Genomic DNA, 20308 nt, shown 5'->3' with positions numbered 1-20308 from the left:
ACACCTACCTTTCATGGTCCAGCCCAAATTCCAGCACTATCAAGCGTCAAATTGCTTCTAGCCTGTGTGTGTGTGTGTGTGTGTGTGTGTGTGTGTGTGTGTGTGTGTGTGTGTGTGTGTGTGTGTGTGCCTTTCCCTACTCACATTTCTTCTAATATCCATACTATTTATTAACATTGTACAATATTATTTAACTGACTAGCAAATTATTTTAAGTTTTGTTTCCGAAACTAGATTATAAATTTTTAAGATAGAATCATTGTCTTCTCATCTTCATACTCCCTAAATTTCCAGTGCAGGTATAAACTCAATAAGGAGGAGTTGACTCATTCAACCTTCTAGAAAGCCTTTCTTTCCTGAACCCCCAAGGCTGGATGCAGTACTCTTTCTTCGTGCTGTGTATGATCAAATAATTATAATATGTGGCAAAAATGAATGAACTACAGCTACATGCAACAACATGGAAGGCTCCTAAAGAGTAATATTAAGGGGGGAAAATGTCCCAGAAGACTGCATGGAATACCATTTCTATAAAGCTCAAAAAACAAAAAGCAAAATTAGACACTTTATCACGTGGGCATACACACATACTTGACAATACTCTTTTAAAAAGCAAGGGAATTGGGACTTCCCTGGTGGCACAGCGGTTGAGACTCCATGCTCCCAATGCAGGGGGCCTGGGTTCGATCCCTGGCAGGGGAACTAGATCCCACATGCGTGCTGCAGCTAAGACCCGGTGCAACCAAATAAATAAATCAGTAAATATTTAAAAAAAGAAAAAAAAAGGGAATGATAAACCAAATTCTGGATAGAGGTTAGCTCTGTGGGGAAGGCAGAAGCGAGGAAGTGGAATAAGGGGGCACTTTTACAGATGACATGGCTTTAGCAATATATGAATTCTCAAGTAGGATGTGAGTTCCTGGGTGTTCATTTTATCATTATGCCTCATATCTCACACACTTGTCATATATTATTATAATAACAAATATACCGTTAAAAATAATGAAGGGGGAAAAGACAATCTTGGTGGTCAGGATTCATAACCACTAACCCTATGGATGAAATTCTCTATCTTGCTTTATTATACTAGCTGGGTATTGGCAGTTCCTGGATTCAGGTATATTCATCAAAACCAGAAGGATGTCAGAACCTACAAATGAATTTTGCCCTTTATGTGTCTTGTGATAAACAAAACTTCGTATATTAATATAGATGAATACACCAACTTCTTTCATGGCTAGTAATTCTGAGAAATTATATTTTCTATTCCAAAACCCTAAAGAAACTCTCCTACGTTTTCTTCTAGAAGTTTTAACATTTTTGTCTCCATGCTTAATGCATCCGGTGGTGTTTTTGTATATGGTGTGAGGAAGAGAGCCAATATGTTTGTCCTTATGCATGACCAATCGATCCGGCAAACTTATTAAATAGTCACTCTTTTTTCAGTGGTATACAAGCTGCTTTTGAGATTAAATACTTTCTGATTTCTCAGGATTTAGACCCTCCTTGTATTTAGATTAAATTCCTGTCTCTCACTGCCTTGTGTCACAGTGCTGGACTCAGCCCTTTGCCTACTAAATCTACAGGTTTTTCAGATCCCTCTAGCATAAAGAAGCCCTTTCAGCAATCCTAGTTCCAGCAATAGTTAAAATAAAGTATGACAGTTTTTTGCTTTTCTAGATACAAAATAGTCACTTGTGCCTGAGCTGAGGTGAGGAAAGAAAACAGCTGTATCTTACACTGATAGCTTAGTTATGCTCTACCTGAGTCAGCAGCTTTTGCTTTCCCATCCTCCCTAGTGTGACACCAACCATGCTGATATCTCAAATGTGTGACAGTGGACCCAGAGCAACCAAAATCTCAGCCCAGTTGCTAATCAATTTAGAAACTAAAATGAATTTTTAGGAGAATGGGAATCTCTGTGTCTCTAATGATTTTCATCTGCGTGGTTTAAATTCTTGATGAGTTGACCTAAGCCGAAGGAAGAACTAAGGAAGGACATTCGGCTATGCAGAATCCCAGGTGACAGCACGTTAAAAATCAACTGCAGAATGTCAAATGTTACAACCTAAACAGAAAGAACCCACTATTTGGAAATCTAGAGGTCTGGTGAGAATCAAGTCACTCACTCAGTTTCCATAATGTCTTCACTTACAAAGAGTATACACACATCTTTCTAAGACCGATAGGAAATAAGACCCTAATAACTTTGCTCGGATAACGCTCACGTTATACTCTCCTGGAAGATGCCCTCATTCCCTCCAAAACAGCACCGAGTGGGAGCTGACGTTGCTCTCTACCCCCATCCTGATCCTACGTCCTTAGTCTCTCCATCCTTGAGACAGTTTATACTTATGCTGAGGTAGAAAGTACCACAGCCATGGTGCGAGGGATTCCCGCTTGGTTTCACATCTCAGGGGAGTTCCCGCAACGGAATCCTGCTCTGCCTATGAAGCGCGGGAGAACATACTCAAAGGACAGGGAGAGCATTACTCCTGCCAGGAGTCTCTAAAGTCAGACTAATTTGCAAGATAAGAAGATTGAGTGCAGCACAGTGGTCTTCCTAAAGCAATCACAAAAGTGTAAACACTGCGCCTGGTGTTTACCTAGTTCTGAAATGAAGGCAGGAGATCTCACAGTGATTAATAAAGGGACTCAAACACCTGAAGCAGTAACAGAATGAGTGGAACGCTTTGGCTGTTTGTTCTAACATGACGAGTTAAGCCGATAAACAGATTCTAACCCACTAGTTTGGTTCCCTGGGATATGAACTCCTACTGTAGCAGACTATGACTTGGGGACAGCGGTGCAGCTTCCCCACTTACCTCAGCAGCCGCAGCTCTGCCAGCAGTGTGGGGTTCTGCTGGGCCTTCTCCGGAGTGGGCTGGGAAGCCTGTTCATGCTCTAGACGGAGACGCTGAATCTCCTGCAGGATCTCTCTAGAGAGATGGATGAAAAAGAGATGGCCACGTGCGGCTTCACAGCTCGCTCCCTCTCTTTTTTTCCGTTAGAAGTTTTTATTCTAGTCATGCTGCCTCTACCAATCTTGTTCTGATTGTTTCTGAATGACCAAGATGTGAAATGGACACCGTCTTAAAATTGCTGCACTCGGTATTTCCTCGATGAAACAATTCTTTGTGGTAGAAAAAGTCCTACAAACCCTCTTCTCAAGAACTTGAAAAATTTCCACAGAAGAAAAAGGACAACTATCAATAGAAGAGTCTGTTCCTGTCTGGGGGGAACTTGCAACCTTCTAATGCAAGTCTTGTGCTAACTCCCCTCAAGTCTTCCTCTGTCTCCCTTCTTCTCCTGAACCCCACTCCCACCCCGAGATCTGATGGTTGCCACTTCCTCCACTGTGCCTGTTACATTATGACCAATTTCCTTGTCCTGGTTTCTGCTTTTTCAGTGCATGATGGTGTGTTGTCTGGTCGCCAAGCCTGTAAATGGCTTTTTAGTGAGAGACCAGACAGTCGCGTGCTGCATCGTGGGCCAGGACAAGATGACAAGACACAGCAAAGGCTCCTGGGAGTAGAGTGGAGAAAGGAATGGGAGGGGAACACACTGGTGGGTGAGAAAAAGAATCTACCTGAGAGCACCTGAGCGGGGTTTTGGACTACCAGAATGAACAGCATGCAGAGATATACAAATTAGTGTCCAGGGCATGTACTGGACTTGGGCTGGCCTATCTTCACTGAGGTGGGATCTTCCTTTGTGGTCAAAACCCACCTAGACTGCAAGGAAAATGAGAATCAGATACTCACGTGATAATCCTGGGCTTCAGAAACTGGCTCGACCTCTGCATTCTTACCTGTTTTTGTTTTCCAGTTCTGCAATAAGCTGTCTTTGTTGTTTGTTGGCATCAAAGTTAAAGCTCAAGTCGGTGGGAGGACGGGTCTACAGTGAGGAAGAAGAAAGGTTTTTTTTTTTATTCAAATATATCCAGAGGCCCAGATGGACTGTTGATTTTTTTTAAAACAGATTTTTGAGGTATAATTTACATACCATAAAATCCACCCGTTTTAAGTGTACAATTCAATGAGTCTTCGTATATTTAAACAGTTATGCAAACCAATCACCACAGTCCAGTTTTAGAACATCTTTCATCACCACAGAAAGTTCCCTCATGCCAGTTTGTAGTCAACTTCCACTCCCATCCCCAACCACAGGCAACCAGTGATCTGCTTTCTGTCTACAGTTTTGCCTTTTCTAGAAACTTCATATAAATGGAATCATACAACATGCAGGCTTCCACTTAGCATGGTATTTCTGAGGTTCATCCATGTTGCTCCATGCATCAGGAGTTCCTTCCTTTTTATTGCTGAATAGTATTCCATTGTTTCCAGCTTTTGGTTAACACAAATGAAGCCGCTCTGAACTCTCATTTACAAATCTTTGTATTGATACATGTTTTCATCTGTCTTGGGTAAATCCCTAAGAGTGGAATTCCAGAGTTATATGGTTAACTCTGTATTTAACATTTTGAGAAAGTGTCAAACTGTTTTCCAAAGTGGCTGAACCATTTTACAGTCCCACCAACAATGAATGAGGGTTCTAATTTCTCCACATTCTCACCAATACTTGTCATTGTCTTTTTGGTTTTAACCATCCTAGTGGGCATGAAGTACCTAATTGTGGGTTTTTTTAAAAATTGAGATATAATTTACATGCCTTAAAACCTACCCTTTTAAAGTATATAATTCAGTGGTTTTAAACTATATTTATGAGGTTGTGAGCCCATCATCAGTATCTACTTCCAGGACATTTTCATCACCCCGAAAAGAAACCCACAGTCACTCCCCATTTCCCCTCCACCATCTTGTGACAACTTATCTAATTTCTTTATCTATGGATTTGCCTACTCTGGGCAGTTCATACCAATGGAATCATGCAGTATGTGATCTTTTATGTATGGCTTCTTTGACTTGGCAAATGATTCCAAGGTTCATCCACGTTGTAGCATGTATCAGTACTTCATTTCTTTTTATAGATGGGTCATATTCCACCATATGGATACATCACATTTTGTTCATCCATTCAGCAGCTGGGGGACATTTGGGTTCCCATTTTGGCGGGCTATTTTGCATAATGCTGCTATGTGCATTTGCGGACAAGTTTCTGTGTAGAGACATGCTTTCATTTTTCTTGGGTATATATCTAAGAGTGGAACTGCTGGGTCATATAGTAACTGCCTTTTGGGCAACTGCTAAACTGTTTTCCTACATGGCTGTAGCAGTTTACATTCCCACTAGCAATATATGAGGGGTCCATTTTTTCCACTTTCTGGCCAACAGTTGTTATAGTCCATTTTTTTGATCACAGTAATCCTAGTGAGTATAAAATGGTATCTTGTGATTTTGATTTGTATTCCCCTAATATGTTAAGCATACTTTCATGTGCTTATTGGCCATCTATATATCCTCTTTGGAGGAGTCATTATGGTTTTGATTTGCATATTCACTACTGGGTCTGACCCTTATACCTCCTTTAAGAATATGGAAGCCGGGCTTCCCTGGTGGCGCAGTGGTTGAGAGTCCGCCTGCCGATTCAGGGGACACGGGTTCGTGCCCCGGTCTGGGAAGATCCCACATGCCGTGGAGCGAGCCACGGCCGCTGAGCCTGCGCGTCCGGAGCCTGTGCTCCGCAACAGGAGAGGCCACAACAGTGAGAGGCCCGCGTACCGAAAAAAAAAAAAAAAAAAAAAAAAAGGAAGCCAATCAACACAAAATAGGAAAATGGATGACTAGGTGACATTTCCCTTTTATTGATTAACCAGAGTGGAAGCTCTTAATGAAGGCTCTGGTATAGTTACACTTCACTCCAGGTATTCTTGGTTCTTCCCAAAACATGATCTACGATGAAGCAGAAACCTTGTTTCCTGTCTAGAGTTTAAAGATGCAATAAGTAATTCTTTTCATGTGAAATTTCCTAAATAAACAGGGGCAAAATAGCATAGCAAATCTGGGTGGGAGCCTTTTACCCAATTACCAAGTAACTTCCTTCTTTAAAAGGAAAAAACCTGATCTTTCTTCCTCCAGAGAAGAGTAGACCAGCAGTCGACTGAGCAAGTTCTCTATATATTCTATTCAGTCTTGTGAGAGCCTGAGTTGAACCTCAGAAAAATAGCTTGCCTCAGAGTAAAACTGCTATGAATAAAAGGTTTACAATTCCTGAAGACTAGAGTTAAAACTAATGGCTCCTTATGAGAGTGGGACCAGGCAAAATTATGGATGAGGAAATGAGCTCTGAAAGGAATTTGTTTCATATAATGACAAACGACAAAAAACCCTACAGTATTTCACTGGAAATTTCTAAAGAATCCTTTTAGTTTTGAGTGTCTGACTGCAATGCTGAAGCATCTTTCAAAGAGGAAGTTAACATAGGAATCAAGAATTATTATCAATAGTGATTCCTAACCAGGAAAGATTCTTTGGCACCAAGAAGCATTGTTACTCAAATACAAAGAAGTAGGGGCGGAAAAAGATTCAAGCCCTTAGACAGCAGTCCCACCTGGAGCAGCCTGCACCCTAGCTCCTCCACCTGGACGTAACAGCAGGGAGCCCCCAGTGGACAGCTGAATGATGGCTTGTTTCACCCAGACAAATGTCAAACACAGTTGAGTGTACACTAAATAACAGAGAAATGTAGGATTTTATTTATTGACTATCTTAGACACCACAGTACTCTTTAAAAAAAAAAAAAAAAAAAAGCCAGGTATCCCTTCCTAAAATGCCCCCAGGACACTGAAGGGAAAAAGAGGGAACAGTTTATAAAGACATAGATTACTTTAGCCAGAAGATCCCTAAAGATGATTTCTTTCAAAAATTAGATGTTCATTCATTCATTTATCCAACAAATATTTCCTGAGGACTTAATATGTGTTCGATACTACTCCAGAAACTAGGGATGCGTTAGTGAATAAAATACAGCCTCTACCCTCATGTAGCTCACATTATATTGGGAGAGAATAATAAATAAATAAATGTAGGTGATATATATATATATATATATATATATATATATATATATATGGCATCAGTAGTGATCAATTTGATGAAGAAATATAGGGTTATGACACAGAATAAACTGAGACAGAAGATTTTTTCAATGAGATAGTTATGAAAGACTCAATGAACTTAGGAAGCAAACCAGGTGAAGGTCTGGGGGTTGGGAGGGTCGGGCTTGCTGGGCAGAAAGAAGGGCAAAGGCCTACAAGTGCTCCAGGTTGGTGTGTTCTGGTCAGTACTGATGGAGTGGTGCGGCTATGAGGCAGGGAGAGGTGATAAACTGGGAGGGCCCAGATCATGAAGGACCTTTTCATCATGCAGTGGAGTTTCCATTCCATTCCAAATGTGGTGTGAAGCCACTGTAGGATTCTGAACAGGGAAACATGGAATCAATTCCAAATAACATATGTACATACTCTGCCCTCAAGGAGGTGGAGCCTGACTCCCTGTTCCTTAAGCGTGGCCTGTCCATAGTGACTTCCTTCTAAAGAGGACAGTGTGGAAAGGGGACAAAAGAGTAACTTTATGTCGGAGACACCTGACAAAAGCTTCCTCAACCAAGTGATCAAGGTCAACATCAACAGTGATAAGTTACATTGATACTATATATGTATGATGTGATGTGAGGAAAATAGCACTTATCTCTTCCTCCCCAAAACCCATAATCCCAGTCTAATCATGAGAAAAACAGACAAATCCCCATTAAGGGACATTCCTCAAAACTGTCAAGGTCATCAAAAACAAGGAAAGTCAGTAATAAGCTATAATGGAAAATAATCCTATATATCATATAGGATTATCATATATATTAGCATATAGGATATAACTATATATATAGCTGAATCAATTTGCTGTACACCTGAAACTAACACAATATTGCAAATCAACTATGTTTCAATAAATAAAAAACAAACAAAAAAAAACAAGGAAAGTCAGAGAAGCTGTCACAGACCAGAGGAGCCTAAGGAGATATGACAATTAAATGTAATGTGGTATCTCGGATGGAACCCCAGAACAGAGAAAAGACATTAGGTAAAAACTAACAAAATCTGAGTAAAGCATGGACTCTAGTTAATAATAATGTATTGATATTGGCTCACTAATTGCAACAAACATGCTATACTAAGGTAAAATGTTAATAATAGGAGAAATGGAACATGGGTTATATGGAAACTCTCTGTACTAGCTTCATAGTTTTTCTGTAAATCTAAAATTGTTCTATAATGAAGCTTATTAAAAACAAACACTGCTTTGGCTACTAAGTGGAGGATTTACTGTAGTGGGATAAGAATGGAAGTAGGTGGACCACTTAAGAATCCAAGCGTTTGCTACCTAGTCGCATGTAAACCTTGAGTTACTTTATTTTACTATATACCTTTATTTTCTTGTCTGTAAAATGGGAATATTTATGGAAAGAGATGTGAAGAGGATCCCTTCCTCTGTTACACTAGTATTCTCTTAGGTTTAGGTAATCTCACAGAGCTCCATCATCTTTAATGAGATAGAGACACATCTGAAAAATACAGGATAAGGAACAAGACCCCACTGAGCAAAACTGGGCAAATATAAAACCAAGGAGAGCCAACATAGTCAGCAAACTGTAATCTGCTGGTATGCATTTCTGGAGCCTCCAAAAGAGAGACTGGAAGTTTCCCATCTGGATGAACTTGGCAGGATGAGTTCCACAGAGACGTGCCTGATGTCAACCAGACTTTCACCGCATCCCAAGGGCAGCCTTCCCGTCACCTCAACCTCGCTTAGACTAACTGGAGGGCTATGGATTATTAATACCTCTCTCTCTCTCTCTCTCAAAAACCCAGTAATGTTTTTTAGGAGAGTGGTTCCCAAGCTAGCTGTAAATCAAAAGACTGAAAGTTTTCTTTTTTTTTTTTTTAAACTAAAATCAATGGACCCTACTAAACCCAGAGATCCTGATTCAGTAGGTCTGAGGCAAGGCCAAGAATCTACATATATTTTAAGTGTTGCACAAAAGATTAGAATATGTAGCCAGGTTTGACAATGACTATTTTATAGGGGTTTTAAATCATTAAATGTGTGCAAAAGACCACATGAAAATACTCTTGATCTTTAATTCTAAGAGGCCGTAAGGACATTTCTGGAATGGTGCATGGGTGGAGCAGCTGACACGATGATGAGGCTGTGGAGTCCGGGACTGGGCTATGTGAAAAAAAAATCTCAAAAACGTGTAAATGTAGGTAGCATGACAATGGACAATGGTTTCCCTTTCCTTTCACCTTTCTTCCAAGTTTTCCATAATGAGTTTTTAATTTTTTCATAAAGAAAAAAAATTTTTTAATAAACAAAACCCACCTGACTACATCTAATGCTAGTGATGTTTGTGATGAAATTTAAGATTTGCTGCTATTACCATGATTTGCCACACACTGTATTTCTGTTGTTGTTGTTGTTGTTTTGCGGTACGCGGGCCTCTCACTGCTGTGGCCTCTCCCGCTGCGGAGCACAGGCTCTGGACGCGCAGGCTCAGCGGCCATGGCTCACGGGCCTAGCCTCTCCGTGGCATGTGGGATCTTCCCGGACCAGGGCACGAACCCGTGTCCCCTGCATCGGCAGGTGGACTCTCAACCAGTGCGCCGCCAGGGAAGCCAGTTGTTGTTGTTGTTTTAAAATGGAATTTAGGCACTTCAGGAAAACAAATTAGCTCTCCTGGCTCATCTAAGCAACCTACAATTTTTCTATCTGAGGGTCAGCCTGAAGAGGTTTCAGTGGCCATGTCTGCCACCTGGGGAGATGTGAGGGTCTGACGCTGGAGCATTTCACAGGGTGTAATGCCGGCTGCTAAAATGATTTAATGGTCTTTCTTGTAGAAGGTTTTTGAAAAAAAAAAAAAAATCAATACAAAGCCTATCTGGCAGGCTATAAATAAATTCTTTTGAGCACTACACCCACTTTATGCAAAGCACTTGTATCAGTGAGAGATTAGCAGATTAGAAGTCTTCTGTTTAATAGAAATCTAGTTAAGAAGAATCCTTCCTGAGAGACCCAATATTTATAAGATAACTACACTAAGGAAAATAAGATGAAAGGGGCCATATCAGTATTTAGTCTCAAGACCATTCTAACAATTATTTTCACATGAATTAGAGAACTGGCATCAGAAACTATCAGGTGTAAACAGATTTATCTTGTTTGCAGTAAAGGAGTACTAGGATCTACTTTTCAGGGTCAAACGGCTTTGGAGCTTTTATTTACAAATTTTAAAAAGTACTAAGTAAAGTCAACAAGACTACATAATGGTATTACATGTACTTAATTTTAAAAATCCACCACAATGCTATTCCATTTCAAAAAATTTAATTAATGTTATTTATAAATTTTAATTTCTAAAATAACAAACATTTGTGACTGATTGAGGGCATGTATAGGGTTTAACTAATTAAATAAAACTAGTCTTTTTCCCAGACATTTTTTCCCCCTGTTCTGTTCCATTTCATTAACCTTTAGAGTTGGAATGTTAGAGTCAGATGTATGCCTTAGTATTAGATTCTCAAGGAAAAGATTTTGAAGACTAAACAAACCCAAAGGAATAAATGACGTTTTGAGAGAGAAACAAAGCAAAACTCTATTGGCAGCTTTCATAACTCTCTTTCCCTGTGAAGAAGTAAACATAAATTAGTACACATTTCTAAAACTAACACTGTAGAATATTGTCCTGCGAGATCTTGGCCTGCCTGCCCTGTCTAATTTCACTCCAGAACAATACTGGACCTAATGGTTTGTGATTCTTATAACCTCTCTAAGAAATCTTTGCCTGCCCCAAGGTCATAAAGATATTTTTCTGTTTTCTTTTAATAGCTTTATGGTTTTAGCTTTTACATTTAAAGTTTATGATATATATCAAATTGGTTTCTATGTATGGTGTGAGGTAGGGGTAGAGGTTCTTTATTTTCATACAAACAGTTGTCCTTTCTTTTCATACAGATAAATAGTTGCTCCAGCAGCATTTGTTAAAAAGCTTTTCCTTTCCCAATTGAATTGCTTTTGTGCCTTGTTGAAAGTCACTTGACCTTATATGTGTGCATATATTTTATGCACGATTTGCCTATCCTTTTGCCAATACCATACTTTCCTGATTACTGTGCCTTTACAGTAAGTCTTTTTTTAAAAAAATATTTATTTGGCTGCGCCGGGTCTTAGTTGTGGCACGTGGGATCTTTAGTTGTGGCGTGTGGGATCTTTAGTTGTGGCATGTGGGCTCTTCTAGCAGGCTCTTAGTTACAGTATGTGGGATCTAGTTCCCTGACCAGGGATCAAACCCGGGCCCCCTGCATTGGGAGTGTGGGGTCTTAACTACTGGACCACCACGGAAGTCCCTAGAGTAACACTTGATGTCAAGTAGGGTTGAATCCTCCAACTTTGCTCTTTTCCAAAACTGTTTTGGCTTTCTAAATATATTTGAAAATCAGTTGGCATTTTGATTGGTACTGAATTTATAGACCAATTAGGGAAAATATACCATTTTACTAATACTGAATCTTTTGAATATGGCTATATCTCTCCATTTATTAGGTTTTCTTTAATTTCTCTCAGCAATATTTTATAGTTTTCAGTCTTGAACATCTTTCATTAAATTTATCCATAAGTATTAGATGGTTTTTAATGTTACAGTAAATGTTATTTTTCCTAAATTTAATTCTTAATTGTTCACTGCTAGTAGATAGAAATACAATCAATTTTTATATACTGACTTCGTATGCTGCAACACTGCTATAAAGTCATGTATCTGTTCTAGTAGTGTTCTTGTAGGACTTTCCTTAGGACTTCCTATATAGAATCAGGTCATCTGCAAATAATGACAGTTTCACATCTTCCTTTACAATATTTATGTCTCTTTTTTCTTGTCATGCTGCACTGACTGGGACCCCCAGGACAATTTTGAATAGAGGTGGTGGAAGTAGACATCTATGACTTGTTTGCAATACTAGGGGGAAATATTCCAAAATTTAACCTTTAAGTGTCATATAAGCTATAGGGTTTTTGTAGGTGTTCTTTACCAGGTTAAAGGAGTTTCTTCTACTCCTATGGTATTGAGAAGTTTTATCAAAAATGGGCATTGTATTTTGACAAACTTTTTCTGCATCTATTGAAATATTATAATTTTCTTCTTTAAATTGCTAATATGGTGAATTACATAGGCTGATTTTCATGTGTTAAATAAATTTGCATTCCTAGGATAAACCTCACTTGATCATGGAGTATTATCCTTTTTACATATTGCTGGATTCAATTTGCTAATATTTTGTTAAGGATTTTTGCATCTGTGTTCATGATAGAACTTGGCCATCAACTTTCTTCTCTTGTAATGCCCTTGTATTATTTTGGTATCAGGTTATAGTGGCCTGATAAAATGACTTCTTTCTCTATTTTCTGAAAGTTTGTGCCAGATTGTTATGATTGTTATTTCTTCCTTAAACATATGATAGTATTCAACAATTAAGCCATCTGAGCTTAGAATTTTTATTTATTTATTTATTGATTGATTGATTTATGGCTGCGTTGGGTCTTCGTTGCTGCACACGATCTTTCTCTACTTGCGGAGAGTGGGGGCTACTCTTCATTGCAGTGCACAGGCTTCTCATCGCGGAGGCTTCTCTTGTTGCACAGAACGGGCTCTAGGCATGCAGGCTTCAGTAGTTGTGGCACATGGGCTCAGTATCTGTGGCTTGCAGGCTTTAGAGCGCAGGCTCAGCAGCTGTGGCACACGGGCTTAGTTGCTCCACGGCATGTGGGATCTTCCCGGACCAGGGCGCGAACCCGTGTCCGCTTCATTGGCAGGTAGATTCTTAACCACTGTGCCACCAGGGAAGTCCCTGAGCTTAGAATTTTTGAAGTTAATTATTAATTCAATTTCTTTAACAGATTTAGGACTATTTAGATTTTCTATTTATTCTTATGTCAGTTTTGTTAAATTGTATCTTTCAAGAAATTTGTCTACGTCAGCTAGGTTGTCAAACTTACTGGCAAAAAGTTGTTCATAATATTCTTATCATCCCTATAATGTTTATAGGATCTGTAGTATGTCCCTTATTTCATTCCTGATATTGGTAATTTGCATTTTTTCTTCCTTCTTTTCTCTTTAAACTGAAGTATAGTTGATTTATAATATTGTGTTAGTTTCATGTATACAGTACAGTGATTCAGGGTTTTTGCAGATTATATTCCATTACAGGTTATTACGAGATAATAGGTATAATTCCTTGCGCTATATAGTAAAGCTTTGTTGCTTATATATTTTATGTATAGTAGTTTGTATCTGTTAATCCCATATCCCTAATATGTCCCTCCCTGCCTCCTTCTCCCCTTTGGTAACCACAAGTTTGTTTTCTATGTCTGTGAGACTGTTCCTGTTTTTGTATATACATTGATTTGTATCATTTTTTAGATTCCACATATAAGTGATATTGTATAGAATTTGTCTTTCTCTGTCTGACTTATTTCACTAAGCATAATATTCACCAGGTCCATCCATGTTGCTGCAAATGGCAATATTTATTTATTTATTTATTTATTTACTTATTTATTTATGGCTGCATGGGGTCTTTGTTGTTGCGTGTGGGCTTTCCTTTCTCTAGTTGTGGCGAGCAAGGGCTACTCTTTGTTGTGGTGCGCAGGCTTCTCATTGCGGAGGCTTCTCTTGCTGCGGAGCACAGGCTCTAGGCGCACGGGCTTCAGTAGTTGTGGCACATGGGGTCAGTGGTCGTGATGCGTTGGCTTAGTTGCTCCACGGCATGTGGAATCTTCCTGGACCATGGATTGAACCTGTGTCCCCTGCATTGGCAGGCGGATTCTTAACCACTGCGCTACCAGGGAAGTCCCGCGAATGGCAATATTTCATTCTTTTGTATGGCTGAGTAATATTCCTGTGTGTGTGTGTGTGTGTGTGTGTGTGTGTGCATGCGTGCACATGTGTGCGTGCACATCTCTCACATCTTCTTAATCCTATCATCTGTTGATGGGTACTCGGGTTGCTTCCATGGCTTGCTTATTGTAAATAGTGCTGCTATGAACACTGGGGTGCATGTACCTTTTCGAATTAGTGTTTTCATTTTTTCCAGATATACACCCAGGAGTGGAATTGCTGGATCGCATGGTAGTTTTATTTTTAGTTTTTCAACTGAGCCCACGTGCCACAACTACTGAAGCCTGCATGCCTAGAGCCTGTGCTCCGCAACAAGAGAAGCCACTGCAATGAGAAGCCCATGCACTGCAATGAAGAGTAGCCCCTGCTCGCCACAACTTGAGAAGGCCTGCACGCAGCAATGAAGACCCAACGCAGCCAATAAATAAATAAATAAATCTATTAAAATAAATAAATAAAGTAATGCAAATTTCTGCTACTCTACTGGAATCCTCTATTTACTCACCATGTTTCCTGCCTCTGCAGCCAGCCGGGCAGCATAGCGAGCTATAAGCCGGTGTTCCTCATCCAGTCGGCTAGGACTGTCCAGGACACTGCCAAGGAGATAAAAATTCAACAGGTATCTATTAAACATCCCCTACTCTTGCTTCTCTCTCAGAAAGAACAGATGGGAGAAACACTTGTGAAAAAGAATGGTAACAAAAGAAATGGAGACCTGAATCATAGATACTAATGGTCTTCTGAGACAAAGAGGATTTAGAGAAATGACGAGGCCACGCATAACATTTCTCTTCGGCAGTATATCCCTGTTGCTCTCACACCTTCAGAGGGGACACTTCTTTTTGAATGCAAGGGCTGAGAAAAGACAGGGCATCTATAAAGCTTGAGGGAGTGATTTCCCATCAACTGTTTTAAGAAAACCTCATGACTTTTAGATATAGGTCTTGAATTCAAAAAGCCCGAAAGAAAACTAAAGCATCTTGAAAAACAGAGGGCTGAGGAAAAGTACCCTTAACACTGGCTGAGCAAAACTGAGGAACCTAAGCTAAGGCAGGCTTACAATATGGTAAAGTTGGGGAAGATGCCGTCAAACGTTCCCCTTCAGTGCCTCTTTCTCTTCTTTTACCATGCTTGTTCTACAACTGGAGCCCCATTTTAGAGTGAATTAATTTAGTTCATTACTCTTAACAAGAGTTCCAGCATTCTAAAAATTTAGAGATCCAGTATGGTGGGACGTCAGAAAGTGCCTCACCTGAATAAAAGAAGGTTCTTGAGCAGGAGGCTAGCTCTGTGCATATGTGCTGCTCACATGGAACTTCTTGCTGATGATGACTGACATCTTTAATTTAGCATGTGATGTCAACTGCTGTTTATTTATATCAGGGCACTCCTAGATTAATCAGGACTGTGGCTATGTAATTCTTCTTTGTTTAAGTCTGACAGATGTTGTAAGGCAACAGTAATAATGATGACTAAGTGATGAGAGATGGCTGTCGTGGCTTGCTTCTACTTTGGCTCTAGGTTCTTGGAGTTCCACAAACCCCTGACTGGAATTTAACAGTATGACAAAATATGAAATGTGAAAAAAATTAAAGACATGAGTTCAATAGTCATCAAATCTTGTTATAATTACTGAGGGGAATCTGGGAAGGATGGAGTTTAATCAATAGAAACCTGTCTGGACTTTTCATGCATGAAATCAACTGTGTTTTTCCTAGATTTTTTTTTTTTAAGCATCCTATATTTCTATCTCTGTGGCTAACTCTTAAGCTTAACTTGGTCTTTCCTCTAGGATGGATTTTTTTTTTTTTTTTTTTGCGGTACACGGGCCTCTCACTGCTGTGGCCTCTCCCGTTGCGGAGCACAGGCTCCGGACGCGCAGGCTCAGCAGCCATGGCTCACAGGCCCAGCCGCTCCGCGGCATGTGGGATCTTCCCGGACCGGGGCACGAACCCATGTCCCCCGCATTGGCAGGCGGAATCTCAACCACTGCGCCACCAGGGAAGCCCTAGGATGGATTTTTAAAAAATGTGCTGCCACTGTCACTGCTTTCTGGCAATGACTTCTCAACACTATATAATTTTAGGTGTGCAAACGTCAGTCTCTAGCATATATAACCATTTTCTCAAAAGATGATCTTGTAATAAGAACATGCTACCATCAGTTGACTTTAATACTTTAGGGTCAAGACCCCAAGGTCAGGGCTGAACTATAATACTTGTGCCTTAAAGATGCTTGTCTGAAATAAAAGGACTATCTTTATATTGTAAATAACAACAAAATGAACATTTAACAACACAAGTGGATAACTACTATGGAGGAAACGGCAGCTTAAGAAGTGGGACTTAAAGTGGCTGACCTCTGTTTTCTGGCAAGGGACACAATAGGTTTCTCTGTGCAGAAGAGCTCCTGCTTCTCCACCACATTCCATGTCCCTAGGAAGGTTAATTTTATCTGTCATTCATACCCGAGTGTGGATGACATGATTGCTTTAACTGGCTATGCTTTCAAGCCAGAAACTAGAACTTTATGTTGATGAGAGGTTTTATGGTCAATGAAAACTATGAGGGAAATTAGAAAGGTTCCTTATTCTTTTGCCTGAGCTGATTTTCATTCTCAGAATTAGTTAGCCAGGAAATTTCTGACTTCTTTGAGGGAGTACGAAGCTCAGCTCTTTAGACTATAAATCAAGAAGAGATGCAGTACTCACCCAATCCTCACGCTCTTCCAAGGCTCCTGGCCACCAATTCTTGCTCAGGGAGCCTAATCCCTAAGCCATAAGACTTGAGGATCTCAGTTAAACTTAGCATAAATCTTCCTGGGCTATCAGCTAGTAGTGTCTGTTTAACATTCTGCTGCTATATTCACCATGGAAATTTTTAATAACTTGGACAATTGCCCTTACTGATAATAAATAAGCTGTCCTGCCAGCGTTAAGAAAACTCTCTTCCTAGAGACCAAGGGGCTGGGATAGAGTGCTCAGAAATCATCTGCTGGATGAGGAGACACTCTGTGATACAATGCACAATTATCAGGCATCCCTCCTACAGAATAAGCCTATTAAACATAGTTGGGAGGTAGGAGAAGCCAACAGTCTAAGGCTTTAGAGAAGGTAAACGCCTAAAAGTAATAACGCCACTTGGTCATACTGGGAAAACTATGTGAAATGCTATGAAGTATAATACTTAAAACAGTCCTTTTCAAGGATATATATTTTATTTTATTATTATTTTTTTAAATTAATTAATTTAATTGATTTATTTTTGGCTGTATTGGGTCTTCGTTGCTGCACGCGGGGTTTCTCTAGTTGCGGCGAGCGGGGGCTACTCTTCGTTGCGGTGTGTGGGCTTCTCACTGCGGTGGCTTCTCTTCTTGAAGAGCACGGGCTCTAGGCGCACGGGCTTCAGTAGTTGTGGCTCGCGGGCTCTAGAGCACAGGCTCAGTAGTTGTGGCACACGGGCTTAGTTGCTCCACGGCATGTGGGATCTTCCCGGACCAGGGCTCAAACCCGTGTCCCCTGCACTGGCAGGTGGATTCTTAACCACTGCACCATCAGGGAAGCCCCAAGGATATATATTTTAAAGTTGATTATTAATTTATTTTTCGGTTATCATGGCGAATAAGAGTTTCTCATGAAGCCATGGCATGTTAAGGGCAAAACTAAGATCAAAATTTAAGGTTCCAGCCTCTCTCATGTGTTTAAGTTTATAAAAATTACAGTTTTCTCTCTAAGAATAAGAATCTCAGGTTGTTTGGCACAGAGACTCTGCTGCTATGTAAAGGGGATTATTTAAACTTTACCTGCCATTCTCCTTGCAGAATGGTGGCAGGTGTGGGCATGGACTGGGCAGGAGGCTTTGGGCCTGAATGTAATGGCACTTTGTTTGGTATTAACTCTTTTAAAGGGTTAACTTTGCTATAGTTAGTGGTTATAGTGGTTATCAAATGTTTTTCCACCATAATCCACTGAGGGATCAGTCATATTCCCATATTAACAGTAGTTTCCAGGGAAAGAGGTATGTGAGTCTATTATAATACATATAATTATTATAATACACAGAGGTATACATAGTTTGGTAAAAGTCTCTCAGGTGACAATAACCCAATACCACTGTTGAAAATCACTGGTTTAAATAATCAACAATGATAGGTTTTGGGGAACAGATGAAGATGCAACATGTAAAGATGTAACAAGGTGATGGTGTCAAAGCCCCCAGATAAGACAAAGTGTGTTGACCAATCCTAAACTTTGAATGTCGACAGAAAGATTTCATTATTTAGGCAAGAATGAACAGTAAGAGTCTGCATCAAATACCTCTGTGAATACACATCTTTGGGACCGCACATTTCTCTGAGGTTTATACACTCTTTAAGTGTAACCTAAAGGAAGGGAACTCCACTTTAAAGAATTTCTGACTATATCTTTAGGTAAGTGCCTAGGTTTGGCAAGGCTCCTTCTCTTTTAGAAGCCAGTGCTTTAGCAATTATTTAAACTCCGCCAAACATAGCTGGTAGCTTCTCAAGAAAAACCCCACATGCAGAGCTTTTTCCAGCTGGCAACCCCAGGTTACAGAGCTCTCCCTCCCTTTGATCAGCCCTTGGCCACCCGCCTGCTGCTGCTCTACCACTGACCGTGCACAGTGCTGCAGACGGGCCACAAAGGAGGCTATCAGCGCATGCTCATCGGCCAGGTGACTGGGTATATCCTGGCTATACTGTAACCTAGGAACAACGGAGGCAAAGACAGCAAGCGTGACACAGACACAAGCAAGAAATGAACATGGATTAAAATGGGCAAACGTCAAAGAAAAACAGAAAAGAAAATCAAGATAAGGAAAACAATAAAAAACCACAATGCATAATGGAATGTGGTGCTAGACCACAGGGAATACATCACACAAATCCTTTAAACAAAACCAATCCCTTAGAAGAGAGCTTTGGCGGACTGACACTACAGCCCTTGAGAGGGAGAAACCAGGGAGGAGCCACCAAAGCCCCTTGCCCACCAGTTCTGGGCTCTGCAACGGATGCACTTTTTAGGAAATGCCTTCTGGCAGGAAAACTGAGGGAGAGTGGTTCCATTTAATCACTAAGTGGCCCCTTAATGCTTCCATAGTTTTTGTCGACATGTAAGAGTTTTCAGTGTTACCTCATAATACCAGTTAAGCCTTTTTATTTCTATAAGGACACTGCCTTTAGCATCATTCTATTTTCTCCCATAAAACTGGTACTTAAACCAAACTTGTTAGGATCGTATTTAATTGTAAGACAATGTTGCATATAATCTGAGTGAGGCTCTCTCTTATAGATACATGGAAGGTCCTTAAGCACATGATCTTTTTTTTTTAACTTTCTACTCTAGAAGTATTAAAATATGTGCAAAAATAGAAAGAGTAATCTAACGACTACCTTTCATGTACCCATCAGCAAAGTTCAACAAAAATGAACGCTGTCAACTTGTTTAATTTATTCTTCCTTCTCCCAACTTTTTGTGCAGGAGGAGGTGGCTAGAGTAATCCCAGACAATTTATTATTTCACCTGGGAATACTTGAGCCTGTACATCTATCAGATACAGAAAGAATTTATACAACCTGAACACCATTATCACACCTAAAAAAAAAAAATCACAAAAATTCTTTAATATCTCAGTCCATCTGAAAATGTCCGCAAATCTTAAAAAAAATACCCTTTGAAAGTCAAGATTCAAACAAGGTCTGCACTTTGCGCTTGGTTGATATGTTTCTTTTATGTCTGTGTTTGATTATATGTTTCTGTTTTTAATCTATAACAGTTCTTCCTTTTCCCTGTTTCTTCCATGTCATCTACTTGTGAATAAAACAGGTTACCTTGTAGCATATCCTACATTTTGGAGGCGTCATTTGTTTCTCTAGTCCCTGTGGGGTCAGATCTAGATGTTGACTAAAGTTTTTGCTTTTGTTTTGTTATTGAGAAGGGGCTAGAATCCATCATATGTAATATGATGTACTTATAAATCAAACAGGAGGCACACAATGGAATGGAATGTAAATACTGATCAGTGGATTCAGATGTTCTCCATTTGTAATGGAGAGATTCACATCTCTCCATTACAAAATCCTCCATCAACTTTTCACCTAATAATTTTAGCATTTTCTAATAGTTCTTGCCTAAATACATTATTTCATGAGGGGTTGCAAAATGTTGACTTTCCGATTTTATCATCTGTTGCTCATTTATTAATTTCTTCTATTGTTTATTGTGAAATACTGCTCATTCAGGAAAGGTAAAACCAAATGGTTGATATTTCTTATTATTTAACAACAACAACAGAAAAACAAGTTAGTGCCTTAGGAGGTTTTTTTTTTTTTTGTATAATTATGAACTCGTAGATTTTTATGTATCTGATGTGCTTCAATCCATTGC

General features: G+C 39.8%; 1 protein-coding gene across 13 annotated transcripts in view; it reads right to left on the bottom strand.

Moving 5' to 3' along the window:
- The window catches only part of DTNB (dystrobrevin beta), a 241396-nt gene that overhangs the window by 40270 nt on the left and 180818 nt on the right, over positions 1 to 20308 (bottom strand). For 7 of the 13 annotated variants that reach the window (XM_073791532.1, XM_019943116.3, XM_019943115.3 and 4 more), the window contains exons 11-14: positions 18538 to 18627; positions 14411 to 14498; positions 3812 to 3897; positions 2826 to 2939 (exon numbers count right to left, since the gene is read on the bottom strand). In XM_073791532.1, coding sequence (XP_073647633.1) covers positions 2826 to 2939; positions 3812 to 3897; positions 14411 to 14498; positions 18538 to 18627 — 378 coding nt within the window. Of the gene's footprint in view, positions 1 to 2825; positions 2940 to 3811; positions 3898 to 14410; positions 14499 to 15175; positions 15453 to 18537; positions 18628 to 20308 lie in introns of those variants that run through there. The other 6 variants (XM_073791534.1, XM_073791535.1, XR_002177905.3 and 3 more) reach the window with 5 other exon arrangements.

Source organism: Tursiops truncatus, chromosome 14 (assembly GCF_011762595.2).
Source record: "Tursiops truncatus isolate mTurTru1 chromosome 14, mTurTru1.mat.Y, whole genome shotgun sequence".
NCBI classification, from domain to species: Eukaryota; Metazoa; Chordata; class Mammalia; order Artiodactyla; family Delphinidae; genus Tursiops; species Tursiops truncatus.
The sequence above is the reverse complement of the archived record's forward strand: the minus strand, read 5'-3'. Positions and strand labels throughout refer to the sequence as shown.